General features: G+C 43.3%; 1 protein-coding gene across 18 annotated transcripts in view; it reads left to right on the forward strand.

Annotated features, from left to right (window-relative positions):
* Nucleotides 1-6,073: 6,073 nt before the first annotated feature.
* Nucleotides 6,074-17,502, forward strand: part of TCF7L2 (transcription factor 7 like 2) — a 179,656-nt gene continuing 168,227 nt past the window's right edge. For 8 of the 18 annotated variants that reach the window (XM_071749413.1, XM_071749414.1, XM_071749403.1 and 5 more), the window contains exons 1-3: nt 6,075-6,969; nt 7,334-7,400; nt 7,590-7,714. In XM_071749413.1, the coding sequence (XP_071605514.1) occupies nt 6,781-6,969; nt 7,334-7,400; nt 7,590-7,714 (381 nt within the window). In that variant the 5' untranslated portion in view covers nt 6,075-6,780. Of the gene's footprint in view, nt 6,970-7,333; nt 7,401-7,589; nt 7,715-17,502 lie in introns of all 18 variants that reach the window. The other 10 variants (XM_071749408.1, XM_071749418.1, XM_071749411.1 and 7 more) reach the window with 4 other exon arrangements.

Genomic DNA, 17,502 nt, shown 5'->3' on the forward strand with positions numbered 1-17,502 from the left:
GATTCAGAGAAAAACAGGCACACGGGAATGCACTGACATTCTTATGGTGGGATCATTCCTGTGGCTGGAAATCTGTGATGGACAAATACAAAAGGAAAGAGAGGCAAGGAAGAATGCTGTATGTATAGAGGCTGCCAGGTTGAACCCTTGGTTGTCATTGGCAGGTGGAACACTACAGGAACCTATCCTGGGACCTGTCTCTTTGATATCTGCATCAGTGACCTGGAGGAGGTCTCATCACAATTACAGAAAGCCCAGTTGACATGCTCAGGGGCAGGGCTGCCATCCAGAGGGACCAAGAGAAGCTGGAGGAATAGGCCAACAGGAGCATTATGAAATTTAACAAGAGCAAACGCAAAGTCCTAAGTCTTAGTTGTCTCTTCTCTGTCATTGGAGGTTTTTGAAACCTGACTGGACAAAACCCTAAACAAACAGTTCTGAATTCAGAGCTAAACTTGCTCTGGGCAGGAAGCTGGACTAGAGACATCTTCACATCCCATCCACCATGAGCAGTTCTGTGATTGTATGGTGTGATCAGACAATCCAGTGTTGTTAAACTTCATGGTCTTGAGAAGTTACAACCCCTGTGCTGACCACTGCCATCCATCAGCCAGAACCCCTACAGCTGGAATGCAGCTGGCACACGTTCATGTTCCTAGACCATTGCAAAACTAATCCCTTTTACCTCATATTGCAACAGACTACAAATGCATACACAGCTAATTACTGTGTGTCAGTTGAAAGGGCAGTCACTTCTGGTTGAGGGCATGCTCATGGCTTAAAACTTGGTAGGTTCATAGCTCTCAGCCACAGATCACCTACAAGACCACCTTTATGGAAGCCAAATCATTATAATTTTGTTATCTGTATTGCCAGTACTGTCCACAAGCTTTTTTTGGGAACCATTAGCCAAACACGAACACCAAGCAAAAAAGGAAGCACTTGCTACAAAGCACTGACTGCCCAAGTAGGTGCCAAAGGCAAGAGGTAGAAGAGCAGAAGGAACCAGGCAGTGGTCTGCAATCTCAGCCAGTGACTTCCTTGCTCTTCAGGTCCTTAAGTGCCATGTTGTTCCTCTTAGATAGTAGAAGCACACTGCATCTGGTGAGTATTTGCTGTTTGCCTCTAAGCATATACAAATAGATGACTACCTTCCAGTCCTTTCCTGTGAAATGAGAGAATTTGTAAACGTGATAGACTACTGTTTTTGTTGTGTTAGGGACATAAATACAGATTTAAGCGTGATTAGTTTAAGAGTGTGTATTTACAAATAAGCGTGGTTAAACTTGCTGGGTTTATTTGTTTCTGTTTGGAATATTATATCCAATCTGAGGCAATGGCCAGCTGTATGGGTGCACATATATCTGTGTTGCACAAATAAATCAAACTGAAGGAGCCCAGTTCTTGTAGACTGGCATTAGAATAAGTATATCTTAAGAAAGTTCTTACTCAGACTTGGCTTCAGGCAATAAAACGTCATAGATGTATAACTCTGGTGAGTGAAATTTCTAGGGAGTAAATTAGGCTAAAAACATCTTCTAGAGACAGCTAGAAAGGAATCAGACACCACCCGAAAATAAGGCAAGTTATGCAGTAAATGTTTCATTTATTGGATTTCTTCCATTACTATTAGGGTTAAAAGACAAGTTGTCAATAAAAATTGTTTATTTATGGAGGGCTCTGTATTTCAGAATCCTATTTCTTGTCATTCACTCCTATAGTGCTTGATATCACCTCATGATAAAGTGTGAATAATCCCTGCATGAATGCATATTTCTACCCATTAACCATTTTATTATTAGACAGAATTATCTCTAACAAAGCAAGAGGTACAGCTGTGGTTTAGGTGCTAAAAGGGAGGCATTTTCCTACTGAGCCATAGCCATGACTTGAGAAGTAGAGTGTAGATTGAAATACTGTGCTATGAGGCTGAAAACAAACAATGCATGAGGTTTTTTGGTACCTAATTTTCCAATGTTTCTTCATCAAGTGCAACTAGAAAGCCCACACCTATTGCTCAAACAACACAGTGTGACCTGGTCAGTATGTGCAAAATCTGAAGCCGTAAAGAAATCTAGCAGTAGCACCATGCTCTGGATATTTGTCAGTATTTTCCCATTTAATATCTTACTTGAATTTTCACACATGCTTCTTTACTCAGTGCAAATGACTGAAGAAAGGAGCCATGGTTTCTGTGTTTTCACACTGTTACCTTGTCTGCTCTAGAAAAATTTCCCCTTTGCTTACTGGAAGAGTCAGTAGTAGTAAGGCACCAGGTACATGTGTTTGCTTCTTATTATTGGAACCGTTTCAATATTGAAATATTTTTTGACATTCAGAGCAGATTTAACGATCCCAGATTATTTGTAAACATGCAGACTCCTTTGAGCTGTAGACTCAAATCCCAGCCTGGTCAACCAAAATCCTTTTATCTTTCCAAAATAAATAACTTGAATTTTACACATTGCAACCTACATTGAGACCTTTTGGAGAAGAGTGTGAAAACACATGAGTCACCTCAGATATGTAAAGATTAGCCAGGAGATGCAGCTGGCAGTTAGCAGACCAGATTTCTCCAATATAGACTTGGGCCTCTGGTGAGGCATTAAAGATTCCACAGTATTTTTCATAAAACAATAAATTTCTTTGGCTGCCCTTGGTCAACCTCTTCCCTCTCCAGTTCATTGCAATGTGAACTGGCAGGCAAACCTCACATGCTTTTTTTGCCTTTGCTGATCATGAAGGTCTGCAGGATAAACTGGACCAAAATGTTGTGTAAAAATGTAAAATGGTGACACCACTGCTCCTAAACGAACCTCGTGAATGCTAAGAAGTGGATACATTGTACCAAGTTGTGAGAATTACAAAAGCTTGGAGAGAGGCATTTCCACTCTTCATCTGTGCTAGAGGTCAGCACAAATGAAGACAAGACAAGACAAGAAAGCCAGAGTCTCTTAAAGACTAAACTTGGAGCACCTGGCTTTGTCTAACCAGCTATTACTTTAAAGTGGGTATCCAAACAATAAATCATGTTTCATACAGTGGATTAACTTTTTTTTTTTTTTTCTTTTTCTTTCCCCCCCCCCCCCCACATTGGATTCCTTTCATTGTTAAACAGTATATTTTATTTCATCTGAGGTACCACCTGAGAACCTACCACTCCACAGGTGCTATTGATCCCTGGAGAGCTCTCACTGCCCTGAGTGTGAAACAAGGAATGTTACATAAAGGAAAATGATACACATAGGATGTAGGAGCTATCCTAAGGGACTTACACTACCTTAATTCTACCACATCAGTTTAGTAATCATCAACAATACCTGGATTTCTAAATCAAGCCATGCATAAGCTTTTGTTTGAAAACAAAACCTGAGAAGTTTGCAATAAGAATTAGATGTTTCCAGGAAAGCTAGACAGCAGTTTCCCAGACCTTCATGGAGACCCTCTGGGTCCACTGTGGTGGCAAATCTCCAGCTGTGCAAATGTGCACAACTTCCACAGCTGGGGCACAGCTCCTCAACCTTCCATCCTAAAGCCACCAGAGCCAAATTTTGCACTAGGACCACCATGAGGCATGTGGGTGACCACTGCCCTTCTAGTGACATTTACTCGAGTGAGTAACATTACTTGCATGAAGTAGTCCAGGGGTATCACCACCCTCATGAATAGTTGGTCAGAAATGTCACTTGCACTTCTGAGGCTCTACAGAACCTGACCCTTCTGCAAACAGCTTTGGGCAAGGACTGGGCCTGTCTTAAACACCAACTTTTGAGATGCTCAATTAAGAGTTAGCAACTGTGTTGGGGTTGAAGCAAAAGTATACTTGTTTAAAAAAATAATAATAAAAAAAAATCCACAGCAGATTCTAAAAAGATCTTTGAAAAACAAAACTATGCAACTGTTTTTGTTCATTTGGATCAAATTATAACACATGGCCCTGCAAAGTAAACAGGAGTCTGTCACATTTGTATCTCTAATCTCTTATTATTCTTAGGTATAAAGGCATTCTAAAAATCAAAAAGCAAACAAAAATGGAGAATATTTGTCAAGGTGTTATGCTGGAAGCCACTAGCTAGCAAAGACAGTAAGTGCATAATTAGGGGCAAATGGGGAGGTATGAGTGCTCACAGTTATTTAGTAAAATCTTGGAAAGTAAAAAGCAAGTTAGTCAAAAGACCAGCGGAAAAAGAAACTGTTCAATGTATTTATATGTGGAGCTAACAGTGAAGTATTTCATTCTTCATGTTTTTACTTGGTGTCTTGAAATAATCCCTTTTCTGTCTCCATATTCCCACTTAGACATTGTTCACAGACTTATTTATTTATGAAGTCTGAAGGTTAGTCCCTACCTGCTGAGACTAATTAGCCCTGTTCTTTGTGTCCTATGCAATCCTGTCTGATTAAATGTACACATTTGTTTTACTTCTTTTCATGCTTCCTTTCACTCTACTTCTGCTTTACTGATTAATATTAAAGTTGTAAGTTGCAGTGATTTTTTTATTTCTATTTTGTCTGCATCTTTCCCTTTAGTATGCAAATTTCTATGTGAACTTTTTAATGCCTGAGAATTTGTGTTAGCCTTGTCGATCTCTGTATTATTATTTTTATTATTCTTTTTATAGAAGACAGTTTAGCTGAAACCCCCAAACTCTCTAAATATTGCATGACAAATTGGCTTTGTTTTGGAAACCCTGTGTGCTGAATGGCCCTTGGTATGAACAGCAGGTTAGATTTCTGGAGGAATGTTTGGATTATTTAGTACAGCCTGTCCCTTGCTTTCTAACACCATTCCCATTAGGCAATTTACTAATTCCCATTGAAATTACTGTCTTTCCCCCCCACCCCGCTCCCCTCCTTTTGTTCCTTGCCCATGTTAAAGTTTCCAATTGACTCCTCCATTGTTACAATTTGTCACTGCTGGAAGATCAATTTGTTTTCCCCTTCCCCTCACCACATTATATTCGGGTAACAGATGCCATTTCTTGCATCTGCATTATTCTGCTCCCCATTTTGTTGCCGTGCAGGCAGAGCTCTGGCAAGTGACTTCACAAAAACGCCGTCTCCAAGCCCGGAGCGCAGCAGCCCCGGCCCGGCCCGGCCCGGGGGGCGGGCGGCTCCGCTGCCCCCGCAGCCTCGGGGCTCCCGGACACCCTCCCCCTCCCCATCCCCGGTCCCCCGCCCCGCTGCGGGGACCGGTCCGCTTTCACTTTGATTTCCCCCAGCATGGTGTTTACTCCACTACCACAACTTTTCACTTCTGAAGTCTGGGAGTCCTTGATTCTCCGTCCTGCCATGCTAATTAACTTCTTAGCAGTCACATTCCTCTTCCTTTTTTTTTTTTTTTTTTTTTTTTTTTTTTTAAACATCAAGGACCAAAAAATATTATGCCTCACTATAAGATAATTTGGAAATATCTGATCTTCAGCGAGTGATCTCTCACATTTTTATCCTGCGTGTTACAACTATAATAAATGCAAGGAGCAAGTGCTGCTTAAAAAAAAGGCTTTTACAATATTATAATGTTTATTATGATTGGAGTTTCTTGCCTCCGAAGCCTGACAAGAAAAATGTTAACGGTTTTAAAGAAAAAAAACCAACCACCCCACCAGCCTGTAGTCACATGTACACAAATAATAAGAGCACACATCCTTCAGGAGAATCCGGACTGCATGGAGACGATGCGTTTATTAACGCTCAGTATGTAAAAGTTAGTGCTTTCCACCCAGCGGAGGCAGGGGCACTCATTTGGGTGCTTTTCCCCTCGCTCCCCCCATCCTGTAGCTCTGGGCTACGGTGCAAAATTTTTTTAATTTTAAAATTCCTCCCCCAATCGCCCCCCCCCCCCCCCCCCCCCCCCAGCCCCGTTTCATGGCCCGCCCCCCCCCCCAGCCCCCCGCCCCCCAACCCCCCTGGCAGCGGCCCCCCCGCGCCCCGCTCCCCCTCCCGTCGCCCTCCCGCTCCCATGCCAAAAAGGATCATTGTTAGTTTCCTACTTCCCTCACCCTCCTCCTCCTCCCCCTCCCGCGCCCCAGACCTGTTTATTTATGCATACGTCACCGGGGAGCCCCCGCCCCCTCCTGCATCTCATTAAGTGCCTGGTGTGTTTCTCGCTCCCTGTCAATAATCCCGGATCCCAGACTTCTCCGTTCCTCCGGATTTCGATCCCCCTTTTTCTATCTGTCAATCAGCGCCGCCTTTGAACTGAAAAGCTCTCAGTCCAACTTCAACTCACTCAAACCCGAGCGGCACAGGCTCCCAATATCCGCGGCGGCTGCCCCCCCGTTACAGCTGACTTCTTGGGTTGGTTTGTTGCATTATTTTTTCCTCCCCCCCCTCCCCCCCCCCCCGCACCCCCCCCTCGTCCCTATTTTTTTTTTTTTTCTTCTTTTTTTTTTTTTTATTATTATTAATTTTTTCGTGCGTGCGCGGGTGTGAGTGCGTGTGCGCGCAGTGCACGCCGAGCAGCTCCCTGGAAGAAAGAAAGAGAAAATCCTGAAGAAGGAAAGGAAGAAGCCTAAAGTCACTGGTGCAAAGGAGCAAAGAAGAGACATTTCCCTCCCCTCCTCCTCCCTCTTTTCCCCTCCCCAGGAGGAAAGAGAAGGGAAAAAAAAGAAACTTTCACCTTGGACTCTTTTTTTGGTGCAAACTTTCCCCCCCTCCCCTCTTCATTTTTTCCTTCCCCCCCCCCCCTCCCCATTCCTTTTTTTTTTTTCTTTTTTTTTTTTTTTTTCCCTTCCCCTTTTTGCAAAATTGCTGCTGGTGGGGTGAGCCAGGAGGAAAATGCCGCAGCTGAACGGCGGTGGAGGGGACGACCTGGGCGCCAACGATGAACTGATCTCTTTCAAAGACGAAGGGGAGCAGGAGGAAAAGATCTCCGAGAACTCCTCGGCGGAGAGGGATTTAGCTGATGTCAAGTCGTCTCTCGTCAATGAATCAGAAACGAATCAAAACAGCTCCTCAGACTCGGAGGTACGGGGGAAGCCCCCCGCGGGGCCGTTTCGGGGCGGCGGGCGGGGGCCGCGCTGCCTGGCCGGGGCCGCGGCCGGGGCCGGGGGCGCCGTGCCGGGTCCCGCTCCCGCCGGCGCCCAAGTTTCCTCCACGGCACCAACTTGTAACGATGCCTTTCTGTTTTTTTTCCTGTTTGTTTCTCCTTCCACCTTCTCTTCCCTCCTTTCCCTTCTTCTTCGCCTTTTATTTCTCCCCTCCTCCCTTCTTTCTCCCCCCCCCCCCCCAAAAAAAAAAACCCAAACAACAAAACAACAACCCAAACAACCGAACCACCCCACCACCCCCCTCCCCAACTGCCCCATGCTGACCCCCGGCTGGCTCCCAGGCGGAGCGGCGGCCCCCGCCTCGGTCCGAAACTTTCAGAGATAAATCCCGGGAAAGTTTAGAGGAAGGTGAGTACTGCGGGCCCGGCCGGCACCGCCGCCCGACCCGCACCACCCGCCGCCCCTCCGCCGGCCGCCCGGCTCCTTTTTTTAGGACACTTTCTAAAAAAAGTTTTCCTCCCCCCCTCTCCTCCTTTTTCTCCCCCCTGTTACCCCTTTCCTTCCCCTCTCCCGCTCGTGTCTCCCCCGCCATGTTAGCTGCGAAGAGGCAAGATGGAGGGTTGTTTAAGGGCCCACCATACCCGGGTTATCCCTTTATAATGATCCCCGACCTCAGCAGCCCGTATCTGCCCAATGGATCGCTCTCTCCGACGGCGAGAACGGTAAGTGCCTATTTTTTTTTTCCCCCTTTCTTCCTCCCCTCCTTTCCTCTCTTCCCCCCACCCCCTTCCCCACAGCTCCCGCCGCCGCGCTCCCCGTTGCCCCGCTCGCCCGCCCGGCCCAGCCCGCCGCCCCCTCCCCCGCGCCGCAAACTTTCCAAACTCTGCGGGCCGCGGCAGGAGGGGGTTTGTTTACACTTCGCCATATTTTCTTTTCCTCTTTACTTTTTTTTTTTTTCGTTGTGGTTTTTTTGGGTTTTTTTAATTTTTTTTTTTTTTTTTTACTTTCAGTTTTGTGGGCAGTTTTCTGGAGCCCTCGTAACCTCCCTTGCGGGATGAGGGGAATGGGGGTGGAGAGAAAAAAAAAATCCCAAACAAGATCCAAACAACACCTAATACAGCCTAAAAAAAAAAACAAAACCGTAATTCTGTACATTTAAAAGTGAAAAAATCAAGAAGCTACTTTTTTTCTTCTTCTCCTCCCCCTTCCGCCCCCCTTCTTTCGCCTTCGTTGGGGAGGGGGGTAATTTACTCCCGGCCGAGTCTGGGATCCGCTCCTTCCAAACTCCTCGTTTTCCATGGTGATCCGTCGCCTCCTGCCCTCCTCCGTGGCGGCTGGGCCGGCTCCCCCTCCCCTTTCCTCCCCCTTAACCCTCTCCTGCCCTCGCCCGCCCCCCTGGCCTGCAGGAACGGCGATTTCATTGTGTGTCCCCTCCCGGCTGTGGGTGCCGCGAGTTGCGTCCGGCCTCAGCGCGGTCGTGGCCCGGCGGCGCCGCGGGGGCCGGAGCGCGGCAGCTCTGCCCGGGGGCGGCGGGGCCCTCCTCACCTGGGCTGTCCCGGGGAGCAGTCCCGGGGAGCAGCCCCGGAGCGGCTCCGGCTTCGTGTGTGCTTTGCGGTCCTGGGGAAAGCGGGGGGGGGAGGTGTGGGGGGGTGTGGGGGTGTGGAGAGGAAAAACCTGGGAGTTAGAGTAAAGCGGAGTCCGGAAACAGAAATCGCCTGGCTTAGCTCTAACAATAACAACAACAACAACAAAATAATCAGACAAGTCGAGCAAAATTCCTCCTGGAAGTATGCTGGCAGAAAAACAATTTGCTGAAAGCGTCCGGTTTTTTGTTGTTGGGTTGTTGGTTGGTTTTTTTTTTTCCTTTCCCCCCCTTTTTTTTGTTTTGTTTTGTTTTACCCCCGGGTTCGGTGGCAGGGGTGTGTGCTTGTCTGCACGCCTGTGAGTGGAGGTAGAGCAAGTTTTAGCTCAGATCCCTGGAAACTTTAGGGTCTGCTGGTGAGTCGTAGTCCCAGCTGTTTCTCTGCTCGTAATGTCACCCACGGTGTGTTCTGCTCTGACATCAGATTTCTCGAGTGTCACCTTTTCTTTCCTTTTAAAGAGTTTTAAAAATTATTTAGGAAAAACGGCTAAGCCCACTGGAATTACAAAATCTTGCTTATTTCTACCGATGGGTTTGGCATTGCTTTTTTGTTTCTTCTGGGTGTTTCTAAACCTGAAGCGTCCCCACCATCACCATGTGTGTTTATACATTATTTTTTTTTTTTTTTTTTTCCCCCTCCTTGTGGTAACACGAGATAGCGATTTACAATAATAGATCTACTGTTTGGTAGATGTTGAAGCCGTACTAATGACTAAGGGCTTGGACAACTTCAGTGTATCAGATCTACAAGTGTTCTAAAGCATTAAAATATTAAACATCGGGTCAGTCTTGTTTTCACTTAGTAAAACGTCAGTGGGCACAGATTAGTAAATGCAGAGTGACAGGGAGTAGTAAGGAAGGCTTTCTGACTTTGCATATCTTTAGGGCTGTGGTAGGGTTTTATTTTGGTAGCTGGTAAGGCTCTTCTTGCCAGGCAGTGATTTCTGGGACAGTAGCATAGGGGTAACTGCAGTTTGCAATTGTAATGATTGGGAGGGGAGTTCAGGGGATTAATGCATTATATTTTTAATTTGAATACGGTCATCCACATGTATATGGATGATGGTGATAAATTCCCACTTCTGTAAGCACCAGGATCCAGATGGCAAAACAATCTTTGTTACAAATTACTTTGTTACAAATTGTGAAGCTTTGTATCCTTTTTTTTTTTTTTTTTTTTTTTTTTTAAATGCATTCCACTGTTGCAAGAGCAGCGTAATAGGGAGCACACCTCTGCTGCTTTTTTTTTCTTGAAGCTGTTTTTCTTAAAACTAATTAGAGGTCTTTATTTTTTCCCTCGTTACTTTTATTACAGATCCTTTTTCCTTTAGCAAGCAGATTAAGATCCTTCAGCAGTTAGCTTTGCTAGAAGTATTCTTCCTTCCCCTGCTCCCCCACAGTTAAAAAAGGCCTCCATAGGAATGTTGGGTTTGTGTAAATTAGAGGTACTGTACAAAAGATTACAGGTTGGTTATTGTTAGTATAGCAGGTGGCCTGCTTGTGTTATCAGATGGATTCTGAAAGGATATTTCCACACTCAATAGGCAATTTCTTATTTCCGCATCGAGGCTCCAGCATCCTTCTGTCTTCTTAACCTTATCCTTTGGTGTTCCCTAATGCTTGTTTGTTTGCCTGACACTTAATTATAGCCAGGAAAATTAAAGTTGTTTATTTAGGCCTGAGAACAGAATATTATAAAGATTCTGCGGGATAGCTGTTGTCTGTCACACAGTCCTTAGGTGGATTCTAGTTCTTTGCTGTACCAGCTTTCAGTTCCAGGCGAAATAGCTGTCTCTCTCTCCTGTTTGATTTTGATTTTCTTTTTTTTTTTTCTTTTTTTTTTTCTTTTCTTTCTTTCTTTCTGACCACACGTTGGAACGGTATTGATGGCTCTGCATAATTATGAATTTGATTTTTATTTATGTAGTCTTTCCTGAAGCCATACTTGTTGTGTTTTAGAGCATGCGAGGTAAAGAGGTGATACAGATACACAGCAAAATTGCTTTCCCTTTCCTTTTGCTGTTGTAGAATCTTAAAGGTCTGTGGGTGTGGTTTTTGTGGTTTGTTTTTTTTTTTCCTTCTCTGGATTTTTTTTCCTTTTTTGTTTTATTTTGGGGTGTAACGGGATTATTGTGTTTTGTAAATGTACCTGCAATTGTTCAAGAGCAGACTCGTGGGCAGCAATTTCTGCTTTACTGTTTCAGGAATGTGAAGAACCATGAAGTATCATAAAATCTGCTAATGATGAATAACATATTGTCTCGAGAATAATGCTTTAAATAGTGTGAACCCTTTCTAAAGCTTGATAGGAGTAATTTCATTTTTGAAAGTCACAGATTTTTTTTTGCATTTTAATCTTGCTTTTGATAGAATACTATGGAATGCCTTTAGGAATAGATGTGTATTAAGTAGAGGGCTAGTCAAATAGTAATGAAGTAATGCATCTGAGAGTGCCTGTTCTGTTACCTATGCTTGCTGAGAGACTGGGGTAGCTGACTGCTAGGGATAATTAAGAATAATGTTTTCCTTTCAGAGTTGGAAAATGAAGAAGTGGTGTATTTAATTTTTTACCCTAAATTTAGAGCTTGGTTAATGCTTTTGGTGAGCAAATAGATACATTGTGATTTGAGAAAATCCTGCTAGCAAATAATCTTGTTTTTACTAGTGCTGTTGCATCTTTCTTTCCTTAAATTGTTGCTTGCTGAATGGGACTGTAGGACTAAACTTACGTTTGGTCCTGAGGTTTGGGAGTTGGAAATAGCTGTGGCAGAGAGCAAACCCCTTGCTTAGATTTTATGTTGAGAAAGAAACTTTTTTCTTTAACTGACTTGAAAAAATGGACGTTTTCCTTTATCGACTGAATCAAACAGCATAATCCTTCCCAATGCAAATTCGGTAGAGCCTGGGGTGTGAGGGGTTAATGGTGGTCCTTTTTTTCCCTCCCTCCAATTGTTTTGACAACACTTTTCAAAGTGTGACATTCCAAGCCCTTGCAATACAATGTAATATTACTGTAATTACACAGGTCATTACATTTTAAATAGAGAACAATAAAATGCTTATCGCACTGCAAAAGAACAGGTGTTCTTGCCCTTCTTTGGTATTTATGCTAATTGTTTTTCATCTCCTTCACAAATATTTATGGCTGGTGTGTTAAGGTTTCAGTCTCAATGTGACAATATTAATTCTTTAGTAATCTTTATGGTTGAGGTTTAACGTCTGCAGTATGGATTATAGTATTAACGTCCACCAACTAGTTCAATAATGTAGATACAACTTAATACGTCAGCACTTTGGTACTTTATGATACATAGCTATTTGGGGGGGAGAATAAATTATGTGCTTTCCTATAAAAAATGAATGGACATGCTTTTAATAAAATTTCTAGACTTGTGTCAAAACAAGCTGTTAAATAAGAACTGATGGTCCTCTGGTGTAAATCAAGTGGAACCTCCATAGAGAAACTTTTCTCATGCTTAATTAGGTAGATTGCTGAATCACTGTGCTATAGCATTAGCATAGCTGGTATACAATGGGAAACAGAGTGTGTTTGTTAACTTATTTTCAGTAAAGAAGCTGATTTATTTTTAATTTTTTTTTTTTTCTGATAAGGTTTCATTCTGAAGCAACTGCTGCATTGCTAAGTCAATCAGCTTCTCTTTAGGGGGCTATGAAAATTAGTTAGAGCAAAGTTTCATGTTTCTGGGACCTTGCAAAACAATATAATGCAGTACTGTTACTGGAGTGTAAAGGATAATTGCAGGACTGCACTTCATTAAAAATAATATTTGCTTTGGAAATCGAACAATTTTAATAGGTGCACCAGTGGCTGATCTGTACTAAAAAAAAAAAAAATACAGTAGATGCCTTTCCAGGATTTTTGAATGCAGTCATACATGGACTGATGATGTTGAGTGGATTTTTTTTTTTTCCTCTCCTTCCTCTTGGTTTTTTGTTCCAGCAAATATGTGCTGATTTGTCAGCTGAAGATGGAGGGGGGAAAGGAATATGTTGCAGCTTTCATTTGAGCTTGTAAACCAGAATGTAGGTAAAAATGTTTTAAATTTGTCCAACATTCATGACTGGGCCCCAAAATCAGATAAAAAATGTGGTGTAGAGAAAAAGGATAGCTGCAGAATTTTTGTGTGGACGTGTGTTTCTGTACCGTGACTAAAAACTCTGAGGACCTTTTCCCAGCTGTCTGGGAGTTATGTGGAAGTTGGATTATTGGCAGTTAAGCATGAGACAACCTGGATTTAGCAAATGCTCTCCTACACAGGAAGCAGATGACATTATCCTGGGGGAAGGGAGGAGATCCTTCTCCAGGCACAGCCCGGGGGGAGACGCCTGCTCCCCCCAGTCTCAGAGTAGCCAAAAAATAAAGGCCAAAATGATACACATATATGGATAAAAAGCTTTTATTTTATTTTTTTTCTTTTTTCTTTTTTTTTTTTTTTTTTTTTTTTTTTTGGTAAAATCTGACACTGCTTCCACACTAGGGCTGTTGTGAGAAGTTTTGGTTTGGGGGAGGTTTGTGAGGCTTGGGGGGGGGGGAGGTTTAAAGCTCTGTTCCCTGGGTGTCTCCTCAGTACCACGTCCTGGCAAATATGTATATAAGCCTTAAAGCATTGACTTCTAATTGGGCACATTTGTGAAGGAAATGGTTAATTTTACAACCAAAGGCAAACTTGCACCTCGACAGGTCTGCTGAAAGAAATGTGCCACAGTCGTTTGCTGGCAAGCACCGCAGGGTCATAAATCCACGGGGTTTATTTACAGCCTATAACACTTATGAATGTTAAGATATTTGACGCCACGCTGGCCTTATAATATCCAAGGTCCACAGACACTGGCAGTGGGTCAAATTTCTTTCACTAATTATAAGCAATGAGAGATGGAGTGTGGTACTGGAGGGGGGGGGGGAGAGATAAGGAAATCCTCTCTCCCCACCAAAAGCGAAGAAAATTTCTGCTCCTCCTCCCAACTGATGCTTTACGTTTGTTGCTTTTTTTTTTTTTTTTTCCTAATTTTCTTAATGTAGACTCTGAAATTTATAATTAATGCTTACAGTGCTGTAAAGGCTGGGCTGTGGGTGACCAAAGCAGGCTAAAGGAAAGGAGGGAAGTTTAGCCCAGCTCACATCCTTTACACAGGTCTCAGCAGTAGTGTGCAGTATTTCCTAGATACCGGCACAAGCAAACGTTTAAAGACAGATGACACCTGGAAACGTCCTTTAATTTTCTCACATACCACTGAGCCGAGGTGTGGGGGAGAAAGCATCAAGTTTTATGCAAAAGGTGGATGCTTGGAAATGTATACATTAGATTGTTTTGTGTGTATAAAACAGGGCCTCTTAAAAAGCAGCACAAGCCCACGTTAAGGGAAAACATGTGCTGAATGAATTCAGGTGTGGAGGGTAGAGACAGCTTTTAGGGGAGAAGCCCTGTGTCCTGCTGGAAGGGACAGTCTGGGATGGACATGTAGGTCAGTGTGGAGGGGGGCAGGGGGACGTGCTCAGGGGGCTGTTTTTTTGGGGAGTGTGTGTGTGTGTGTGTGTGTGTGTGTGTGTGTGTGTGTGTGACTAGGGGGAGGTACAAGCAGAGAGGGGGCTGCTGGAAAGTAATTGGAGGACAAAGGAGGAATGTTGGAGTGCTGAGAAATCGTAGAAACCTAGGGGGGGAAAGAAAAAGGCCAGCATTTGAACGGATGGTTGGAGGGGAAGCTTGGGATCTGGGGATTGACTCTTAAGTGTCAGGAAAGTCTGGGGCCCGGGGAGAAATACTGCTTCACTCAGCAGAGCTCATTATTCTCCTCTTGCTCCCCATTAAACACACTTTCCTAGAGTGGACAGTCAGCTCTGAAGTGCTGCTGTCTTGTCTATGCTGGGGGTGTGTGTGTGTTTTAACAAGATAATGTGATTACTCAAATATGCCTAGGTATTACTTTTAGCTTTAATTTCTCCAGCAGTTGATTTTGGGTTCCCTGTAGGTTACTGTTATGTTTGGACACTAATTTAAGAAAAAGGCAGGGTTATGTGCGGTGGAAAGCTGTGCTCCTTCACCCATATGTTTTTCTTCTGTGAGCCATGTAAAACCTGACTTAAAAAAAAATAAAAATGAGGGGGCTGTCAGTTTGGCCCTTCCACAAATAGCTGTACAGTTTTGTTGAAGGTTTTATGCATTTCCCCAGTCAATGGAGCACTGTGACTTATTAGCCCCCGGGGACAGATCTGAATTCCCCAGCACCACGCTGCAAAGCTGGTGTGGTATTGTACCTTTTTAACAGGTTATCAACAAGGATGGTCCTCCAGTTCCCAGGACGTGTCTCCCCCCTCCCTCCAGCATCTCCCCCCTCTGATTCTTTCCGGCAAAATCTGTTCAGTCTCACGCCTTTGTTTTAGGTTGGCTAAACCCTCGACCCTTATTCTTCATGGGGTCATGCTCAGGCAACCGGGCAGTGCTGAATGAGTTAAGTCGCTGGCTGAAGTTTGGCTTCATGCAACTAAATTTGAGGCCTGGTAGGCATTAGCAGGGCACAGCACATTTACAGAGCTTAATTAGTACGCGCTGTAATTGTTCATGGTCTGCCAGAAGGAGTAATGTTCAGGAAAAGTGGAGTCGTTCTTCTGCAGTCTTCAGTTTTAAAACGATAAATCACTTGCATATTTGTGCAGTGATTCAAATGGAGCTGAGACCTCTCCATCTCAACATGTGGTAAATTGTAAAGTCAATGAATTGCAGATGTAGGGTACAGCAGATTCTCTAAGAAAATGTGGAATGAATGGGGAAGGGTGATGCTATAAATACGTACTGAGAAGATAACTGGGTTTCTGCTTGCTTTGCCAATTATGATGTACTAAAGATATTGGCAATTTTGTTTTAATGTATTTATTTTGAATTTCTTTAAACTAAATATAGGGGTACCACATTACTTCACTTGGTGGAGGTTTTTAATGCTCCAGAACAATAGGTTTCATATGGAAATGAGTGTGATAGCCATATTAATACAAATTAATTCATCATGGGTAATGTAGCTGTTACTGGAGGATTTTATAATGATGGGGACACTGTGTGGCTACAGCAACTTCTGATGGTTGAAGTTGGTCTCCTGAATGTTGCAGGAGAGGATGCCTTTATATTTTAGTTGGGGAAAAGACTGCAAATATTATATATCTTACCATGGCATTTTTATCTGCCTGGAATTCCTTCCAACTTCAGAGACGCTTTTTGGGTGCATTAATCCGACAGCCTAGAGCCTGTTTTAAAAAAGCAAAACACAAACAAAACTATGCTATACAGATTGACATTGTAAATGCCATGTATTGTTTTTTTTTGAATGCGGAGAATGTGTGTCACTCTTACTGCTGTGAAATCTTGTCTTCCTTGGGCTTGGTCCAAGATCCATTGAAGTCAGTGGAAAAAAGGCTTCTATTAATAACGAAGGGCTTTGGATCAGGCCCCGTGTTTCTTGAACCAATGGCCAACTTCTTCAAAAGTGGATAAAGGTATTGGAAAAGCCAAACTCAACTAAATGTCATATTGATATATTGCTGCTTCTGTGGCGTCCTTTGCTCTTGGAAAAAATAATAATAATAAAAAAAAAAGTTTATGTTTCCAGTGGTACTTTCTTAAGTGAGCTCCTGCTCACTGCAGTATCTGACTTTCCCACAGAAGCACAGAACACCCTGGCAGGATCAGGATTTGGTTTGAGGCTGTGCTGCATGTCAATACTGCTTTTCTAATATGAGTAGGTGGATTTGTGTGGAAGTTGTAAAAGTTAATGATTGTTCTCTGACTCATATGCTGCTGGTTTCAGCAAAGAAGAAATGATGACAGTAAAATGATAGAAATTATAGGAGACAAGTAGGCTTTGCTGAGCAGAGAATGGATTTGTGTTGTTTGAAATGCTTCTGCTGCTTGCTGAAGGAAGCACAAGGAAGGAAAAGATGGGAGGGCAGCTTCTTGTTAGGGTAAGATATTTCAGGTACCAAACACCTTCCAGGTATGCAACCAGTAAGGGGGGCTGAATTCAGGAGGGACTCTGTGGTGTGAAACCATTTTTTTTTAGTCCTCCTGATACAGCTAGTCCTGCCTAACTGTTTTCCCCTCTTGGCAGAAGGTGTTTTAATGCCCTAGGCTCTGTGGGTAGTCCAGTTGCACACCTGATGGCTACCAAGTACGAATACATAATTGTGCTCCACCAGTATTTATGTCACAGCTTTACATGGATCTCCAGAGTATCTGTGCTATGAAAGGTGCTGTATACAACAAAATCAGTCCCAGCTTTTTAGTTCACTGTTGATCACTGCACTGATGCAGCTGAGACACAAAACAAATCCTAAAGGAGGGCTTGGCAAGTAATAGTTAAAAAAAGCCGAACTGAAAATACTGCATAGGTACTTTCTGAAGAATATTCTAAGGTGTTGATACAATAGAAACAAGTCATCCTATTTTAAGAAAGGGAAAAATAGAGCAAGAAAAGGTGGGGGCGTACCACTCTGAGCACACCCAACTCCCAGCGGAGTCAGCGACTCCTTAAATAATGATCTGGAAAAGTCTGAGGCTATAGGCTTTTCTATTCTGGAGACAAGCCACTACATTGATTTCTGTTTTTAACTGATGCAAATATTTAATAAAGGTTCTCTTGGAACTGCTTTAAACCCTAGCCTGAATAATTTTAACTCGGTTAAACCAGTGAACTGGTTTGGGAGCACACACAGTAAGAGGTTTGCATTGGTTTAATTAGATTCAGATTTATAAAACCAGGGCCACTATCCTGACACAGGCAAGATCTGGAAGATGGCAAATAGATGCTGCATTGATCTACACCCAGGCTGAACAGACTGCTATTGAAATTATGCTATTGTAA

The sequence above is a fragment of the Heliangelus exortis genome, chromosome 7 (assembly GCF_036169615.1).
Source record: "Heliangelus exortis chromosome 7, bHelExo1.hap1, whole genome shotgun sequence".
NCBI classification, from domain to species: domain Eukaryota; kingdom Metazoa; phylum Chordata; class Aves; order Apodiformes; family Trochilidae; genus Heliangelus; species Heliangelus exortis.